General features: G+C 36.3%; 3 protein-coding genes across 5 annotated transcripts; 2 read left to right on the plus strand and 1 right to left on the minus strand.

Moving 5' to 3' along the window:
* Positions 1 to 50: 50 nt before the first annotated feature.
* On the minus strand, positions 51 to 965 carry LOC131783902 (melanocyte-stimulating hormone receptor-like). Its single transcript, XM_059100680.2, has one exon. The coding sequence runs from the start codon at positions 963 to 965 to the stop codon at positions 51 to 53; it is 915 nt and encodes a 304-aa protein (XP_058956663.2).
* A 7243-nt stretch (positions 966 to 8208) lies between these two features.
* On the plus strand, positions 8209 to 13352 carry LOC131783814 (melanocyte-stimulating hormone receptor-like). Of its 3 annotated transcripts, XM_066174750.1 has the most exons (4): positions 8209 to 8324; positions 8584 to 8757; positions 9734 to 9756; positions 11871 to 13352. In XM_066174750.1, the coding sequence occupies exon 4, from the start codon at positions 12036 to 12038 to the stop codon at positions 12960 to 12962; it is 927 nt and encodes a 308-aa protein (XP_066030847.1). In that variant the 5' UTR covers positions 8209 to 8324; positions 8584 to 8757; positions 9734 to 9756; positions 11871 to 12035; the 3' UTR covers positions 12963 to 13352. The 3 variants fall into 3 exon arrangements, with proteins under 3 accessions (XP_066030847.1, XP_058956581.2, XP_058956574.2); XM_059100598.2 differs by lacking the exon at positions 8209 to 8324 and having other exon boundaries at positions 8531 to 8757; XM_059100591.2 differs by lacking the exons at positions 8209 to 8324; positions 8584 to 8757; positions 9734 to 9756 and adding an exon at positions 10874 to 11037.
* Positions 13353 to 16179: 2827 nt separating this feature from the next.
* On the plus strand, positions 16180 to 17084 carry LOC131783892 (trace amine-associated receptor 9-like). Its single transcript, XM_059100668.2, has one exon. The coding sequence runs from the start codon at positions 16200 to 16202 to the stop codon at positions 17082 to 17084; it is 885 nt and encodes a 294-aa protein (XP_058956651.2). The 5' UTR covers positions 16180 to 16199.
* The last annotated feature ends 2965 nt before the right edge of the window (positions 17085 to 20049 follow it).

Below are 20049 nucleotides of genomic sequence, written 5' to 3' on the forward strand. Positions count from 1 at the left end.
AAAGTGAGCTGAATGTAAGTGACGGAGTTTTGAGGAGTTTTTCTAAATTATTAAGGCCAACAAAGTTGTTCAGTTAATTTCCTCGCTGCATGTCTTACTTCCCTCATTTTCCAGAAGTAGATTATTGGATTAAGAGCAGAGCTCAGCGCAACTAAGGACCATGCAATTTGCGCGGCAAAGGATGACACGTGTCTATTAGTAGCAATGAACCCTCTCTCCACGCCAAAAGGAGTATAGCATACAACCAATGTCAGTTGCACAAAGAGAGCACTCGAGACTGTCTTTCTGTAGCGCGAGATATTCAGTTGGTTGCCTACATTATTATGCTGTGCATTGAGGACTTGCCCTTGAATTTGAGCTTGGTGATGAAAAAGCGTTATAAATATCGTAATATAGCAGAATGTTGAGATGGTGATAAACGTCATAGTACCCAGGAAGGAAATCATGAAAGAAATCCTCCCGTTATAAAGGGCTACCAATCCACTAGCACTGCTACCGACCCAAAGAGTAGCTATAATAAACTGTGTTCGTCTTAGAGTCACCACCTGCCTGTATCGTAGCTTAAGTGTAAGTGCAAGAAGTCTGTCTACACTAACCACAGCCAACGTAAGAAGAGACACTCCACAGAAAGTGACAGCCACGATCCATGACGCCAGTTTGATATAAGAGCAAGTCTTGGCGTTTTTGTGAAGCGTAAAAGAGGCGATATGAAGGGGTTGGTGTAATAAACCAACACCAAGATCTGTAAAAGCAAGGCACTCAAATAAAAGCTTAGAAGGAGGATGCAGGGAAGAAGCCTTTCGAAATGCAGCGAGAATCAAAATGTTTTCCAGAATGGCTGAGATGCAAATCGCCACGTTAAATGCAAAGAGAAATACCATTTGCTTTCCATCCAGACCTATCGCCGAGCAAGGAATAGAGTCTTCAACAGTGGTTTGGTTGCTCTCGTTATGTGCATTCTCCATCTTCTTCAAAATAGTCGCCCTGTTTTTTTTTTGTTTGTTTTTTTGTCTTTTTTTATGAACGCGCTTTCATTTGGCTGCATTTATTTTGACATGGAATGATTCTATGATTGTGACAAAAGTCCAGGATCTTCCTAGAAAAACTGATCGCCACCATGTTTAGTAGAAGGGACTCGTTAGTGAAACTAATTAATATCTTTTTATGGCTTTTTTTTTAAACTTGACCTTACACATTGTTCAATGCCACGGCAATCACTTTCAACTAAGTGACCACCTGAAACTTTCTATTATTTACTCAGAATGCCTGTGTGGGAGCGTAAAAACAAAACATCGTGAACGGCAAGGGAGCTTACAACCTTAGTAGCAGTTGTATTTTCATCATTAGTTCTGGCGGTTTCTGTAGTCATTCACCTCTTTTTAACAACCACCCATGTTTCAAGCCAGATTGGAATAGTCTCGAAGAAATTTAATTTAGCTGTCTTGATTGGCAAATTTTCAGTTCGTCAGCTGTTCTCTAGATTTCTTTGCCTTGAAGACATGTAATAGCTGTTATGTTTTTGAGGCAGCGGAAAGTAGAGAGCAATTTCCACAGTGAAAGCGGAGGAAAGAAATCCTAGGGTTCATTGTATCAAGAAAAAAACATTGAATTATATTGAAGCAATTTAAAGTCAGCAACGAGTGTTGAGAGAAAGAGACATCACGGTTGATTGATTTATCAAAGCTGAATTGATGAGTGCTGAACTAAAACAAGGAAAATAGATATCAGTATCTAATGAATGTGGTTCTCAATTATTATAATTTATAGCCATTTAAGAGGTCACAAAAAAATGCAGAGCAAAGTTCTCAGAATTGGCAATAAACATGATATGTAAACAATACGAGTGTCCCAACTGTGCATGGAAAGTTCTTTGTTTTTGCGCTCTAACATTCTGGCCAAATGAATTGATGGGAAGACTCCACTAATCATTTAATTACAAGTTATTGCAACTCCATTGAAAGTTCTGCACTGTCAGATCCAAAAGCTAAACCCATAACAATTAAAAAGACCCCTTTAAACTTTATATAAAATCAGATCACTTCATCTGATGAGAAGAAAATCTTAGGCTTTCGCCGAGATTTTCATAATGATCCATTCCCTTATAAATTATATAAACCAGTCAGAATGATGGAGAATATATCTACAGATGGAAATCAAAGAACAGCCGAAGTTATATTTGGTGCAGGAATAAATTAAATGGAAATCAATTGGTTTTTACCGCGGCATTTAAAATACAGCCGTTTGCATTGCAGTCATTCTGGTAAACACCCTTATCCTCATTGCATTGCGTAGGGTTCCATATTGAGCTCTACACCCACCTTCAAGGGTCAATCACTTGTTTTGAAAACCTCGCTGTTCAGGATTATCCAAATTAAGAAAATAAGACGAAGGTCAGTTACAGCGAAAGTGGTACGCATAGATACATGCTCGGGTCACATCTGCTGGACTTAAACAAAAAGAAAATCTAATGTATAATGCATTAAAAGCAAGGTTACAAATTTAGCAGTCTTTTTGTCTTTAAATTCTGCTCAAACTCCTATAATATGCTCTTAGAAAATATGGGAGGTTAGGCAAGCGCTGTGAACGACGATGGGACAGTTCATTTGGCTGCCTTTCCTAACTGACTGCTTTGTGAAATTCTTAAAAGTTATCTTAAAGAACGCAAAACTTATTTTTCACAGCATTGAATCCATAGCCTATATTTTATTATTTCCCACATGTAAGCCATGCTAGTGGAAGTCAAATCCTGACATCTTCTCTCATGAGAATCACTCTACCGACAACAGTCCAATGCAGAATTAGCCATGTATGTGGACGATAAGACTATACGACTATACATAAGATTTGATTGAAGTGTCACATCAAAGGCGTTACGTTTAAATGAATGAATGGGTAACATTTGCTAAACTTCAAGAAAGGAAAAATCTGATACACCTAAGTTTATTTTATTGGTAATAAAAAATGGTAGGTGCCCAACGCGATGACAAAATTAAACTGAAAGAAAAAAAGCTATGGAGACAGTCAACAAATGAAAATACAAATTAAATTTAATAAAAACGATTTAAATGTTGTGGAATCTCCTTGCTAATACAATCTCCTGTTTATCTCCTTCACTTTTTCACTGAATTAATTAACAAAGGTTGCAAAGGGGGTATTCAATTTTCAGTGTTTGGTCGGTCCTAACAACCTCAAAGAACCTACAAAAATCATTTTCTCAATGTTTCTTGTCATTCACTACAGGAAAGAAAATACAAGGGAATAGAAAACGGAAGGGAGCCAAAGCGATGAAAAATCAAAGTAAAAGAAAAACCAATAAAGAGACATTTAACAATAAAAATCAATTTAAGTTTTTAAACGATTCTAATGTTAAGAGTTTTCCTAGCTAATGCAATCATTTGTTCTTGTTCCTACACAATTTTATTCAATTGATTATTAAAAAGTTCAAAGGGCTATTTAGTTCAAATAGGTTGCTAGGGTTTTGAACGCTCAGTTCATGTTCAGGTTCAAATTAAAAACCTCTCGATGACCTAAGAGAATCAGTTGTCGCCTTTCGTAATCATTTACTACAGGAAGCCGTGAGATGAAATTAATCAGAAAAAAACCTTGGGTTTTAGCCGGAATGAAGGATCCAGGTTAGTTGATAACACAACGTCGAATTCAGATTAAGACATTTTTACAGAGGCGACGCAATTATTTTAAAGGGGAAGGAAAACTCATCTGGAAGCGGAAACCAAACAACACCTCAAAGTTATGTCAAGTGCGAAACTCCTTTGGATGGATATCAACTAGTGATTATGTCAGCATTTGATGTGGCGATTTCCATCGCAGCCATTTTAGGAAACATTCTGATTTTCATTGCATTTCGGAAAGTTTCGGCTCGAGTTCTTCACCCACCTTCGAAACTTTTGTTCGAGTGCCTTGCATATAGTGATCTTGGTGTGGGCCTCGTTCTCCAACCTCTTCGTATCATCTCCTACAATTCTTATGAAAACACCGAGTCTTGTTTCTATGCTTTATTTACATCTTGGATAGTTGGAAATATTTTTATGTGGAGTTTCTCTCCATACACTAACTGTAATAGGTGTGGATAGACTTCTCGCCCTTACACTTGGGCTAAGATATAGGTAGGTAGTGACTTTAAGACGAGTGAGATTAATTCTAGCCTGGTGTTGGCTTTGTAGCATTGTTATTGGAATGATTTCTCTTTAAAACTTTAAAATTCCTTTAATAACCTCGTTGATAGGCATAGTGCTGAGTGTAATATTCTCGACTTTCTGTTATATTACGATATTTGTAGAGCTTAGTCATAACCAAGCCCAAGTTCAAGATCATATCCACCACGGACAACATAACAATAGGGGAAGCCAACTAAATGTTTCGCAGTACCGAAAGACAGTGAAAAGTGCTCTTTGGGTTCAACTGACGTTGCTTATTTGTTTTCTTCCTTTTGGCGTTGAGAAAACGCTCTTTGCTAGGAACGGATTCGAGTCATCGATTCTTTCCAACGTAGCAGCATCTTTTGTGTCGTTAAATTCTGCTCTAAATCCAATAATCTATCCTTGGAAGATAACGGAGGTTAGACAAGCAATTAGGGCGACGACAGAAGACTTTTTTCATATTTGAGTTTATTGTCTGTCTCGTAATTTCTCAAAGAGCCATTATGTAGAAGGAAAAAGCAGTTTTGTCATATGAGAGGAGCACAAAAATGCATAGACGTAATTTCATGCGAACACCACGTTTTCTACTTGGCATGGGAGTAGAGATCCGTGGGTGGATTGTCACAGATTACAGGAAAAAATATTGTCTATATTTTCAGCAAAGCCCTTTTTAGTTAATAGCCTCTGATATGGAGATATATACTCTTGGTAATTAAGTTTAGTACTTAATGACCGAAATACACCTAAAATTAGTTGACGGAGTAATGACATTATCTGCTCTTGGAATGTAAAGTTAGCGCATTCATTATTTATTACAGAAATATCGACTTCCGCACTAAAATCTCATCTGCAATCGGGGAAAACCATTAAGAAAAAAAATAAAATGGCTCCTAGATATAGGTCTAAGCACATAATGATATGTTTTGAAATGTGATCTGTATATTAAATCTCGCAAATTACCGAATAGCCTTAATTTAATCAATTCACCATGCGGGTCACGCAAACACTGCGCTTTATGCGTGGCTCGGGAATTCAAATACCTAAATTCATTTCTACAAGTACAAGAAGGATATTTCCTTTAATATTTTAAAAGTGTATATTGTTATTAAACAAATAACCGTCACCTCCGAAAAAGCGCCACGCATACATGGTCCATAGAAAAGTGACGGAGTGGTTAACGAGTGTCTCTTTCTTTCGTTTTTTATTGTTATTACACCTCTTCCATGCATTATGGCAGTGGCCTTATTCAGCTTTACGGCTGGGAAATAAAAATGTACTTTAAATCGTCGTAAGATATCATCAGATAGACCAAGGTGCATTAGATGTCCATTATTTGATTACGTGAGGCGACTAAGATTACGATCTCGTTGAGACAGCTGCAAGTGGAAATTAAGATAACAATATGCATTTACGATGAGTCATTAATCCAATATTCTTACAAGTTCTATTCATATAAAACACTGTGCATATAGCATTGGGTTTCAACGAAATAAAGGCAAAAAACTTCTTACAGCGAACGAAGCAATTAAAAGGGTAAGCTTTACTCATATATATGCATTTCGACATTATTTTCATGTTGCAATTGTTCGGTTTAATCATGATATCTTGAGAACAAATACATTTCTACGTTGACTACTCAGGCTCACATAGTTTATTGTTCCTTTATAACCAACCGTCGTGAGTTACATATAATCATACCATTTATAAGCTCGAATGACACAGAGTGATTTGGGGGAAATTCTCTGATTGAAAAGCTGGAATTTCTCGCCTACGAAATGCCATGCTAAATAACCTGTTCCTACTCACTAAAATCTTTGCAGACTTTTCACTTCTGAGCGAGCTCCTATAAGCAAACCAAAAAAATTGGAAATGATGACACAAGTTCTGGAAACATCGCTCATTTTCTTTCTTTTTGATTATTCATAAAAAATAAAAAAAAAGCAAGGCTATATTTTTGTTTGCTTAGTCTTGAAATTTTAATCAGACTGAGAAAGAGTTTATATTCTCTTGGACTGAGTGATATCTGACATCAACTCCCCAATGGATCCTCTGAAAATAAGAGTGCACTTCTACTTATACCCCTCAGTAAAAAAAAAAAAAAAAAAAAAAAAAAAAGCAGGTCTGGGCGATAAAAAGTGACAGTTTGTGTCATTTACTGAGTTGATGCATTTTTTTTAATGGATCTATTCCGTGTATGTCAAGGATAAGTATAAATTAATTTCGAAGTCGACGTTTATTTGCATAATTTTTTAGCTTAGAAATGCTCCTACATGAATGGAAGTTTATTTAAACTAGGTAATTAACTCTAAATCAATTAAATTTGCAAGTAATTTTGAAAAACAGTCTTCGACACAAAATACTTCGTATTTTTTTTTCGATGGAAGAGACACGAAAGGTATATTTATATAATTTTACACCTGCGTTTTAGCTTTCCGAACTTGACGCCTAAAACGTTGAAGCAAACATTACCAGCTGACGAACCAAGTTGTCCTTTAGTTTAGGAAAAAGTAGAAAATAGATCTTATCAACTTCTAATTAATAATTTTTGATTTTTTTTACGTGATCACTTTATAGATGGACATGAATAGCAAATAAGTTTTTAAGGACAAGAGACCTGAACCCGGGTATAAATGGCGAATGCAACAGGGGAGTTACCATTAAGAACATTTTTTTCCTGCTCCAGTGATCCGAAAGGACTACTAATCTACATTCTGTCATCCGTGAATGTTCTTATAGCGATCACATCTTTTCCTGGAAACCTCTTGATAATCGTCGTTCTTCGAAGGATTACATCGATTCATCCACCATCAAAACTTTTATACAGCTCTTTGGCTTCCACCGATCTTTGCGTCGGCATCATATTACAGCCTTTGTCAATTGTTTATTTGTTGTCTCTAGAGGTCTCCGATCTCTGTAGCCATATTGGATCCACCTTCTCAGCTGTAGCCTTAGCCCTTTGCGGAGTATCTTTGCTCACATCCACTGCAATTAGCTTTGACAGATTTTTCGCCCTGAAACTTGGGATAAGATACAGGCATTATATAACAAAGAAGCTGATCTGGGCCTTCGTATTTATTTCTTGGCTTGTTAGCTGTGGCAATGCAGTCATATATCTATACGAAAGTGATGTCTTTGCGTATACAACCACTGCAGCTGTGTTTTTGTGCGTATCAACGTCAGTGTTTAGTTACGTAAAAATCTACCGCGCACTTCGCTACCATCAAACGCAAGTACAACAACGGCTACATCTCCAGCAGCCCAATAGAAGAGTTATTCCAATCAATATTGCGCGATACAGAAAGACGGTGTCCAGTGCGCTCTGGGTATCGGCAGTGCTGGTAGCATGTTATCTACCATTCGTCGTAATTATCTTCACAGCTTACTCCTCTGGCATACACTCACCTGTTCTTGCCTTAGCCGCGGATCTAGCAATAACTCTTGTTCAGTTGAATTCTTCTCTGAATCCATTATTGTATTGCTGGAAAATTAAGGAAGTAAGACGAACAGCGATAAACTCACTCAAGCAATTCCTCTGCTGCTAAAGTTTTGTTGATTAATGTAATTTACTCTTGTTTGCCTTTATCCTTTTAAAATCGCTTCCTTTCAAAGAATGCAACGGTAAATTGTGCAAATGTTATAACGTAAGAGAATGAATTGAAGATATTTCCCAAAAAAAAAAGAAAGAAATTGGTATGCGCCTGCAAATTTTGACTACTTGTAAATTGCCCAAATTACTATAATAAGTAGCAAGTATGATCGGCAGTTCTGTAGTAAAAACCAAGATAGTAATTTAGCTGTTGGTTTGTTCTTCAATTCCCTTGCTTTTCAACTTCTTCGCCTTCTCTTGTTTCCGCGGCATAAGGAGTTAAGTTAAATTAATGCAATCAGTTCTCTTCAGAGAAAGTCACGGTGCAACTTAAGTCGAGGATGACAACCAGTAGAGCATTTTTGAGTACTTGTTAAGGCAATTGACGACAGCTATCAATTTAACACATATATACATAGATCATAATTTGCATGTAAATAGCTTTTAAGTGATTTTTCACAGAGCAAATGCTTGTCCGCAAAGCATTTTACAGGGAAGAATTGAGACATATTTACCATAAAGCGAACAAAAAGCGTTGGAAAAATAACCACGATGCTTTCAAGACCGCCATTGTATTCCAGGTCAGAGACATTTTCTGTCGGATTATATTGTGGAAAAATTACCCAAATCTTGGCCAATACGATGACAACAAAAAAAAAACCGATAGATTATAAAACAAAGCTGCATGGCGGCTTATCTAATTTAAACTAAAATGCTAACTATTCTAATGATTATGACTAAAAGGACCAAATGTACTCCAATTTAGTATTATTTTATTTGTAAAATTGTTCTGAAAACCTAGTAGAGTAAGTATTTTAACAGCTGCATGTTCACTTTAAGGTCAGTTTCACATAATTTATATGAGAAGTGAGACTTTTTTGCCATTGGGAGATCTCGTTGGTGCGTTAGTATCAGTCTGAAGAAAAACTTATTCAGCGGGAAAGATTTACTGATGCTCCGAAAGAAAGAGGAACTGGAAGGATCTACTCGATGATTTCTTAATTTCTGATCAAGGTTGTACTTAATGGCTTATTTTTATTAACTTGAAATACCATTAAAGGAAACTAAATAATAGTTTTCAGCAATGGAAAAAATGGAAAGTCGTTATTTTAAGTTTTTTTGATCGAATGTGTCCGATGCACATGTTCACTTCTCGAGTCGCGATTATTCAGCCCCCAGAAGTAACAAGAACATACGTTGAATAACGTCATCTTCGATAGAAAGGCTTAGGTAAATTCGTAAAATGTATGAAGGGTGTAAATTTCTAAAGAAATTGTAGTGCTGTGTCAGGGGGAAATATTACAAGATGATTTGTAATTATCAACTGAGTTGATAATGTAAATTGGCCACCGCAAGAATTTCTAAACCGTTTTTAATTTCTAACCGTCTTCGTCATTCGCTCTGACGAAGGACTAACGCTCAAAAACGTCAGCTTTAGAATCTTTTAACGGAGGCCAATTTACATCATCAACATCCTTGATAAAACCAAAATATTGTGGGTGAATTAGATTCCGTACACGCTCTTAATTTTAGCGATCAAACCAGGGTCAAAGAGACGACTGCCGCGATTCCCAGTAGGAAGATCTATGTTTGTGTTTCAAGGATCCTGCGTTACAAATGGGTGGAGGAGAAGGTCTCACACAAATAAAGACTAAAGTTCTATCCAAAGATAGATTTTTTATCGATTGATAATCATGATTTTTATAATTTTCCAGTGAAAAAAAAAGATGAGTGAAGTAGGTCATTTTATATTGAGAAATAAGCATTCCTCCCAAGCATAAGACGTATTTCGTGCCGTGAGAGCTTCTATAGGGGAAATAAGAGAGAAATTTACATTACAGGCAATTAATGTGCGACAAAAACAAGCATTGTCCATGTTTATTGAGGAAGTCCATTATTTAAATGGCCTTATGGCTATTTTGACTGTGAATTCACCTCGGTAAACGTTTGCTCTGACTGACTTCTTCTTTGTGTTTCATACTCTGGTGAGGTGGATTTTCATGGGCAGCAACAGTGAGTAGTTTTTCACCAAAATTTTATAACTAGAATCATTATTGGCGTGACTGGATCTGTAATTACAGGTGAACAAATATCTTACAAAAACAAAGACTCTAATCATAAAAGCTAGATCTCTGCTTGAAGGGAAAACGATTGTAAACTGAGCAAATGTTATATTTCATTATGCAGACGTGATCTTTATCGAAACACCCTGATTATTGTGCTAATTGCAATAAGCGACTTTCACAACAAGAAATAATGCAAAGTACCTTTATTTCGACTGAATCTCTTATCATTAAAAAGACGTTTTGCGGCTGCAAAGCTTTCTCAATCTATTAATTGTCCATTATCATTTATACCTTAATTTATTATTTTTTTATTTTCGTTTAAATTACAAAATTTTATATATCAAGGAATGGTAAAAACAAAAATTTTATCATTTCACGACATTTGCGCATGTTTTCAGTGTACACTATATTGTGTTGAAAAAATTTAAATTCATATCTTATTTAGTCACCAGATAGACATCTCAGGGCTTTTGATTTGCAATTGGTTACCAACACGCTCGAAAGACACACCAGTAAATGGCTCCCTAAAGCGGTGAATTGTTAAAAAAAAGTTATCACGAGACAATTAAGAGCCAATAAGTCACGAATATACAAAGAAACGAAACATGACAGCATGAATTAGTCGTCTTGTCAGTCGTTTCCTGCCAATATACTCAATTCTCCAACAAAATCGAAATTAAAGTGAGTTATTATTGATATGAAGTTACTGCTGACGTGCAGTTTGGTTTGTCTCTTGCATTATTATTTTGAATTGTTAAAATCAAGCATTTCACAACTGGCATGGTGCTTGTAGAATTGTGAACAGAATTGGCAAATTTGAATAGAAACATAGATGTTATCTTATGAATGACGCCCATTTGCAATTCAAGAAATTTATTAGGACAACAATAAACTAATAGTTATGTGAGTTCACTTAGAGCGGACAACGGAGTTTTTCCTTTAATATGTTTCCGTTGTCTTACAAAACAATCAAAATTTTCAGTGTGTCTGTCTATAGATGGAGACTGAAAACCATGTCCTATGATGTAGTTTAGGGCCTAACATTACGTGACAGAAGGATCGATTCGGCAATGACAGCAATTTAGGCCTGGCCAGCAGCTGTTTCCATAATGTGATTATGCAGCTAGCTATTGAAAGCTTCTTTGTCCACGCTAATATAAGATCCACCGATTTCACGATTTTTCGATCGAGATCATACTCAGGACTCACAACAGCGAAGAGGAATCAAGTAAGTTAAAAATATTATCACGAATTATATCATATTATCACAACAAAACTTTCATCAACTCATGGAGCGTGGATTTTGCCACAGCAAATTAATAAATGAAATTAATAACACTGTAGTTACTCAAATTAAAATCAGAAAAATAGAAGATCCGGCAATTTCAATATTTTGTTGTTCGTTCTCCGAGCTGTTTTCCAGGTCTAGCATTTTTTAACTTCTCGAGGGGCGCAAAAGCTGTAAATTATTCAATAGTTTAGGTGTATGGTTTTATTTGGAAATGAGAACTGAAACACTTCATCGCTACAATCTTTTTGTTCGAAATTACATGATCTATTTATTTATCATTTGTTTAAAAAGTTTTTCTAACCTATAATTCATCGCAATAAAATATGAAAAAAAATTCAAATCAAATTTACAACATGTGTGCTGACCGGTGTACATAGTATAGCATGGGTTTTCCAAGAGAAATTTTGTCCTAACATACAAAAAAAGGAAAATAGATAAGGAACTATTTAGGTTGGGACAGATTCGTGAACAATTTTAATAAAATGGAACGGAAGCTAAGAAAGGCAATTTTGGCATTTTGAAGTAATTCAGGATAAACGAAAACAAATAGTCAAATAGTTTACGAATCTGTACGTGCAATCCTATTTCGAAATTCAATAGCGTATTTGTAAGGCGAAATTCACATCGTAATACGAGCATTTGCAACTGAGAATGACATGCACAGTCTCGAAACATGCTTTGTAGACTTAAAAATATTACTTGTTTTGTGCATGCTATTGTCATCATTATTCTGCTCTACTCATGATGGTTTTAAATTATGTTGTTTTTAGGTTAAAGGATACTTCCAGCAACCCTTTACTGACGGTCATTGAGGAGAGAGAACGTCTGCAAATAAACCAATAGGGCTTCTATGGGAAAACGACAAGACACACATCAGAGCTCAGAGGATTTTAGTTTAAAAAAGCGTCACCAAATTTGAATTTAAAACGAGTACAATGAAGGCGAATTTTTCAGTGGCTGAAAACAATTCGAATTTCCATGAAATACTTTGTTCATCCTACTTGACAAGTGAGCATCAATATATACTACTGCCCATAAATTTATTCATATCCATCACTGCTTTTCCTGGAAATGTCCTGATAATCATTGCGCTCCAAAGAGTATCTTCGCTTCATCCATCATCGAAACTTTTATTCATTTGCCTCGCTAGCACGGATGTTTGTGTAGGGGTCATATTGCAGCCTCTATACATAAGCTATTTTATGTCACCAGATAACTCTATTCCGTGTTATTACATTGGAGATGTGTCTTACATGCTAACTTTCATATTTTGCGGTGTATCCTTGCAAACATCGACTGCAATAAGTGTGGACAGACTTCTTGCCCTCTTACTGGGTTTAAGATATAGGCATACCATAACCTTGAAGCGAGTGTGGATCTTCGTAATTGCAGCCTGGTTTACAAGCATTTCGAATGCAATATTATACTATTACCAGGAGGCTGTTCCCATGTACCTCGCTTGTATAGTAATGTTATCGAGCATAACAACATCAGCATTCTGTTACGTGAAAATCTATCGTGTCCTTCTTCATCACCAAACACAGATACAAGAACATCCTCTTAAAGAAGTACCAAACCGAGGAAGCCGTCTGCTGAACATTGCACGATACAAGAAAACAGTTTCCAGTGCAGTGTGGATCCAAGCCGCCATACTGATTTGCTATCTGCCGTTTATTATAATGACGACAATATATACTATCAGTGAGGAATATACGCCAATCATCGCCTTTCTTTCGGATTTGACAGTATCTTTCGTGCAGTTAAATTCGTCTTTGAATCCAGTCCTTTATTGTTGGAAAATAAGGGACGTACGACGATCAGCCAAGATTTCAATCAGACGTTTATTCGTCGCATGTTGTTAGCGGAGTCGAACGAAAAACTCTCAACCTGATTCGCACAACATGTGGGAAACAATGAAAAACAAAAAAATATTAAACTTGCAACAGCAAGGTTCATAAAAAATTGATATCTTGGCTGGAAGTTGTTGGATGGATCAAAGTTTTGTTCGACCGTAGGGAGCTACAACTCGCTTAACGTTCATGGAAATTTTGAAAGTTTGATTTCATTTCATCACCGTGATACAACTTTAAACATATTGTGGCGGAAAAGCCCAAGAGAGACAGTAAAGGAAAATAAACTCCATTATAATTTATGTTGGTAGATACTTTTACAAATCATAATCAGGCAATTCACGTTTATGGAAAGCAAAAATTAGAAGAACTGCGTTTGACTATAGACTATAGTTTAAAAAAATAATTATTAAGGCATAATAAATAATGAATGACGGAACTTGTAAATAGAACTGAGATAATACATATACTGCATAAACATGTTATATCTTATATGTGAACTTGAAATTTATTTTATTTATTAATTTATTACTTTTATTGCCCTTTACATTATTCTCATTGAGTGCTACGGAAAGAAATGTGTGGTTCATCAAGCGGAGGCTGACAATGAATCTTGTCTCGCTTGGAAAATTTTTTTTACCTCAGTGCAAATGACTATTAGGTAGCAAACAAATGTTCTCGTCCCAGTATGGGTTGATGTTTTCTTAGGTATGTGGCTCCGCTGGCTTTCCATTGATCGACTTCGTGGATACTCTGAGGAAGGGTAGTCCCACCATAAATGCGGAGCAGAGGGGTGAAGGGCTACAACTCTCCCAAACGTGCATTTGAGGTGAGTGCAGTCTCCCCTCCCCCCCTTAACCCATGTTTCACTGCGAAAAATATTCTCTCTTAATTGACCCCCCTGGTGCTGGAAAAACTGACCGCTAAGGGGAGGTGATTGCTTCAGAGAAAAATAAATTTCAAAAAAGCATTCGATTTTGCTTTAAGACAGCGATTTACTCTTGCAGCTTTTATTTTCACCACACATTCAGTCGTAACTTCTATTTGACCCTCCTCATTACGGCGAGCTCCCCACTCATAAAGACCTCAAATTAATGGGTTCTAAGTGAACGGTTCTATCTAAAAAGCAGCCCCAAGATATAAGATATTGGCTTTGAAATAAGGTTGAGTCCATTCCTAGCTTTGAAATTGCATGACAGCCACCCAGTAAGATGTCAAGAGAAAAAATTACTCAACAAAGTAATTACATCCGACCAACACCAAATGAACAATTACACAAAAAACTTACAGGACTTTCACTGAATAATAATATGACAGAATTTAAAAAAGGCTCATTCTGAAGTTAACTCTATTTTTCTTCAAAACCCATTATCGCCAATCGAGCATTACGTAATTTTGTACTATCATAAATAACATATCATCCTTACCAATTCTCTCATGAGAATCTTTCACCGGCGCAACGAAGAACGTCTTAAAAGAGCTTTACTCGTCATCCACTTATGTTAAATGAAAGTAGAGATAGGTGAAAAACTATTATCGTCGGCTCCAATGCTCAACTTTAATGAAAAAGATGTCTTCGGGACAATGCCAGAGCCATTCTGTGTCCATGGGATTAACAGACTAGCCCAAAAAATATTGTTTCCCGTTGAAAATATTCCACTGTCACTAAGTGCAGTTTCTGCAAAACACATTATCGCCAATCGAGTATTACGTAATTTTGTGCCATCATAAATAACATATCATCCTCACGAATTCTCTGTCATGTTGGGAAATCTATTTTTCCACCCAAACTGCGTCGCTTACCGCCTCATATTCTCCCGGAATATAATGTTTCTCCGAATCCTTTGACAGGGAGAAAGATACTAAGAAATGCCGATGTCATAAACTGAGAAGAAACTCAGTCATAAACGAAACGAAGAGCATATTTTTCCAAGTATATAGTTACTGCTCTCTTAACAGATAAGAAGCGCCGGAAGGTGACTCTTTCAACTTAATATTTGTGCACTTTTATTTTTGCAAACTCTCTGCGTTCTCCTTTCCTCTAGAAGAAGCCAATCGACTTTTCTTCTAAAAACAGTGAAAAGCTGCTTGAAAATGTAAAAACTGAAGAAATTAAGGTTTTCATTTAGTCTCATAATTAACGAGAGAGCGGATGATCACGCTTGGGAATTGGGATAGTTTTCACCTTCCGCTCAGATAAAACAATTTAATAAATGAAAATAATAACTAATGAACACTTATTCAAAATTGGAGTACTTCCTAGCGAAATTTTCATTGGCAACAACGGAATGACGTCATAATTTCCGGATATAAAGTGAGAGGTAATATTACCTGTCGGAGTAAGAACAAATACTACTCTTTACCCGACGGATGTCTATTTACCAAATTGACAGGTGAGATTAATGCTTAACAAGAAAAAAGAGAGAGAACTTGTATTATGCACGAGAACATCTTCAACAAGCATATCACAAATCATCTATCTCAAGTTTATGTTCTGAAGATCCGAAAATGTCAGAGAAAATGAATGAGAGCATGCTTTATTCAAAGAAATATTTTTGAGTTTTCCTCGCAACCATTTGATAAAAACCTAGTTAACAATGGAAGAGTTGCCCCAGATGAAAAAAATTGTGATGAACCCAATTACTATGTGAACATTTTTAGAAACTACTTGACATGTTCTATATTATGTCGATAGGCTTCCTCTCCCTCTTCAGCGTGTATACATTGCAGGATAAGAATGGGATATAACACAATCACTGCTCTTTAGCTACTTAGTTCCTTTTTGAATAAATGACAAGAAAAGCGAAATTTATTAACGAAGCTTATGTTTCGTCAAGTTCTTTTCAGGACAGAAATACGTGTATCTAATTTTGAACTGATTTGAAACAGTAAACAATGAGAAAGCGAGTTTAAACGTTTTTTTTTTTTACGTCGTTTGATACCGAAAGAAATTGGCAGAAGTTCCAGGATTTGGAATCTAATATTCAAACATTTGTTTGGGAGCAGCTGTTAAATGCTCTGAAGGCTTGGTTACATTCTGAAATAAAAGTTACATAATATCTCTGGTTTTTTTCTTATCAGCACATAAGTCTTGATATTTCCATGAGAATCTTTCACCGGCGCAACGGAGAACGTCTTAAAAGAGCTTTACTCGTCATCCACTTATGTTAAATGAAAGTAGAGATGGGAGAAAGACCATTATCGTCGGCTCCAATGCTCAACTTTACTGAAGAAGATGTCCTCGGGACAATGCCGGAGCCACTCTGTACCCATGGGATTAACAGACTAGATCAAAAGATATTGTTTTCCGTTGTAAATGTTCCGCTGTCACTAAGTGCAGTTTTGGGAAATGCTCTTGTTATGATTGCTCTTTATGAAGTGACCACCCTTCGTCCTCCATATAAACTACTGCTGAGCTGTCTGGCGAGCACGGACCTGTGTGTGGGTCTCACGACTCAACCATTATTCACTGTCCTGCTGTGGACCCAGGAACACTCAACTCCGTGTTTTGTGCTAAAGCTCATCGCTCACATCATGGCAACAATCTTTGGAGGGGTGTCGCTGGCCACACTCAGTGCGATCAGCATAGACCGACTCGTAGCTCTTCTGTTGGGTGTGCGATATAGGCAAGTTGTAACTTTGAGAAAAGTGCAGATCTGTGTTACCTCATTTTGGTTCTTGGGTGTTGCAATTTCTATTTTGTACTTTTACCATTTCCTTCTCCCTCTGGTCATCACTGCTATATTAATGCTGCTTTTCATAGTATCATCAACGTTCTGTTACTCGAAAATTTATTGCACTCTAAGCAAAGTGAAAAGTGATATCTACCCGGGAGAACCGAGGAGAATTTCAGTCCGTTGCCCACAGTTTACGGGGCGATACAGAAAAACAGTATCAAGCACATTATGTATCCAAGTTTCATTGGTATTGTGTTATCTTCCATACGGAACGCTCGTTATCGTTTTTGCAATCACTGGAATACAGTCGCCATCTTTGAACTTTGCATGGGCCGTCGCAGTAACTTTGGTTTTCTTTAACTCAACTTTAAATCCATTTCTTTATTGTTGGAAAAACAGAGAAGTGAAACAAGCAGTGAAGGAAAAGATAAGCCATATGTGCTTCTTCACACGCTAAGTGTCGGGAAAAACCATCGAAAGCAAATATTTTCAGCCTATATTTCAGGCCCCCATTCAAACCAGCTTAAAGCTGAACTGGGCCATAAACATCGCTAGTAAATAAATGAATAGAGAAATAAGTATATTCCTTTTTCTTGAATGATAAAAGTTTCCAAACGTTCAAGGCTTTTTTTCTGAAAGTAGCGTTCTAATTTAATCTTTCCTTTACTTTGGCAAAGTGTAGGCCTTCTGTCTGCATAGAATCTTACTGATGCAAATTTGAATTTCATCCACCGCAACCCCTTCCTCCCCAAAAAAAATTCACTAATTTAAAATTGCAGAAAAGTATATCTCTTAGCGCTGCTCTTGTCTTAGAACGTCAAATGGACACCAACATAGGTGTCGTCCATTAAGAGCATTTTTATATTGGTATTCATGCAGCAAACAACAACATTAAAGATTCGCTTTGAAATAAACCGCATCCACTTCAATCATAGCTGTGACCTGAATTTTCTGAAAATAGATCATTATGACAATAAAGCTGAACTACTAAGTCAGTTGAAGTATTGAATCTTTTAAGATTCAACGTTTTAAAAAACGTTGAGTGTTATTTAACAAATTACAACAAATTGCATGTGGTAATATCGTGATAGCTAAAACATTTGTGGCCATCTGTCGGTGGCAAACTATTTCTTTTAATTGGTGAACATGGCTCTCTATCACTTTATCCGATTTACCTCTAAATCTCTATATTGGCCCCAGAGCTCTGAAAAGAGTGACTTAAAACCGGAACTAACCACATGGAAATGATATGACACTATGTTCAAACGAATAAGTGATAATAATGACCGAAAAAACCATGGATTTGTTTTGCACATTGATGCTCCAGGAAAAAGCTGTAAAATCTAAAACAAAAATGATCAGCTCCCAATTTTTAATTGTTATATGTATTGGGTGAGGAATTTTCACGATATTTCTTAATTACAAAGATTCCTCGCCATGGCATGATAACTGCGTGAATTGTATATGTTGCATCCTTTCTCGATGTTTTCATTTCTCTTTATTATTTTCATGACATTATGGTTATGATTGTTATTTTTTTATAGTTGAGGATATATTCTTTTAAAGCTAATCTAAGTCCAGAAGTGTTAAGAAACAAACTACAAAAAGGAGGTCACGATTAAGAGCTTTCTTTCAGTTTTAAGACTGAAACAGCAGTGATTTTATAGTCCTTTAGCTTTAAAAATCAACTTGCAATTAGGTAGGTTTTTCAGCGGTTTGACGAGGACATTCCACATCCATATACGTCTACCCTTTCTGTCCTGTGAACTCCAATCGTATGTTAAGGTTCTGATCTCTTCGTTTGCACAGGTGGCGATCAATTTGAAAGCTTCAGTCACGTGGAGTGTTTGAAAAGTTAACAGTGGACAAAAATAAAACACACACACATTAGAAACTTTGAACAACAATTCTCCAGGAGAGGTAGCAAGGAGAAGAAATATGATGTTAGCAAACGAAAAGAAAAGGGAAATGTTTTACCATAAAACGCAGACCACTGCGCTCATTTAAGGAATAGAAGGGGTTCGATACACAAACCATTGGTTTTTTTTTTTTTTTTTTTTTTTTTTTTCAGTTGCGGTGTTTACCTTTGTCATGTGGTTGAGACATTTATTTACTCAGCCAGCCTCTCCAGCTCTTGATTTCGATTCGGGATAAACCTAATAAGTGTTCTGAGACTTAGGTTTTGAACAGTGAAGTTTATAACGTAGATCAATCCATCGGCAAATCCGTCATGGTTGTTTCATTCAAGAGAAGGTTGCGAATACCTTCGTCGCGATTGAAATGTAGGTTGTCTTTCGAAAACAAGGGTACTAAACCCTCCTGGCTGTCATCACTGGTACGAATTTGTAACTTATGTACTGACTACACGAATTTCAGTCAAAGTGCTCAAGATCAGTCGTATTGGTAAAGACAAGCTGCATGGTCATGTTGGTTTTGAATAACAGCTATCAATTTGTAAAATATAACACAAAAGTGTATTTTTCATACCTCTGAGATAGTAAATATCTGTCGCAGCTTTTTTCAATATACAAAAAAAGATTCATCAATTTATCAGCAAAATCAGAGATAGATTTGAACATTCAATATTGTCAAACATTATTTCCTGTATGTCATGCACGATAAGAGGTTAGTTATTACCTTTCATTATAACAAAACAACATAATTAAACAGAACGAATGCTATGCGTGTTCTCTGCCTCACTGAGATTCATTTGAGACACTCCAATCCTTCTCACTTTAGGAAAGGTGGTACGTTGAAATACGAAATTTTTATAGAAAGAATTAAAATGATGAAAATAATTATGTTGATTGATCTGATAATAATAATAAAAAAGGGACTTAACCTAGTGGATGATACTGCTTAACCCTTTTCAACATAGTACTTAGTATATTTGACGGTGGGTTTTCGCAAAGTCCGTGAAATGTCTCTTTAGCGTAGGATCATCATAAAATCTGATAGAACAAGAGCTTTTCAGTTATTTCGAACCCAGATTCTTTTCACTTGGGGATACAAATTTCTTTATTTGGATTAACAAGGAAAGTAAATGACAATCCTAAGAGAAAAACAGACGTTACTTTTCAGGATTTTCATCAGGTTCTCCTTGGTGTACTTTCGAAAGTGGTAAAGCGAGTATATGAACCAGAAGTAAATCGATCGGACTGGACACATATTCCTACCTTGCGACCTGGCTACATCACTTTTCTTCAAGGATAATTTTTTACGCTAAAAATCTTTGCTTTTACTTTCCTTTAAGATCTATATGACAAAATAATTTCACTTACATGTGCTGCGGTCAGACTTTCAGGAACCATTCGAGTTGAACATCCTTGCTTGCATCTAATAGAATACATCATGACCAGCTCCCAGTTGGCTTGTTAGCTCAGTTGGAAGAGCGCTGCACCGGTATCGCAGAGGTCATGGAT

This window comes from Pocillopora verrucosa, chromosome 11 (assembly GCF_036669915.1).
Source record: "Pocillopora verrucosa isolate sample1 chromosome 11, ASM3666991v2, whole genome shotgun sequence".
Classification (NCBI taxonomy): domain Eukaryota; kingdom Metazoa; phylum Cnidaria; class Anthozoa; order Scleractinia; family Pocilloporidae; genus Pocillopora; species Pocillopora verrucosa.

Bases quoted from the DNA above. Each gene is read 5' to 3' on its own strand.
- LOC131783902 (XM_059100680.2), bottom strand. From the start codon at position 965: ATGGAGAATGCACATAACGAGAGCAACCAAACCACTGTTGAAGACTCT.
- LOC131783814 (XM_066174750.1), top strand. From the start codon at position 12,036: ATGAAGGCGAATTTTTCAGTGGCTGAAAACAATTCGAATTTCCATGAA.
- LOC131783892 (XM_059100668.2), top strand. From the start codon at position 16,200: ATGCCGGAGCCACTCTGTACCCATGGGATTAACAGACTAGATCAAAAG.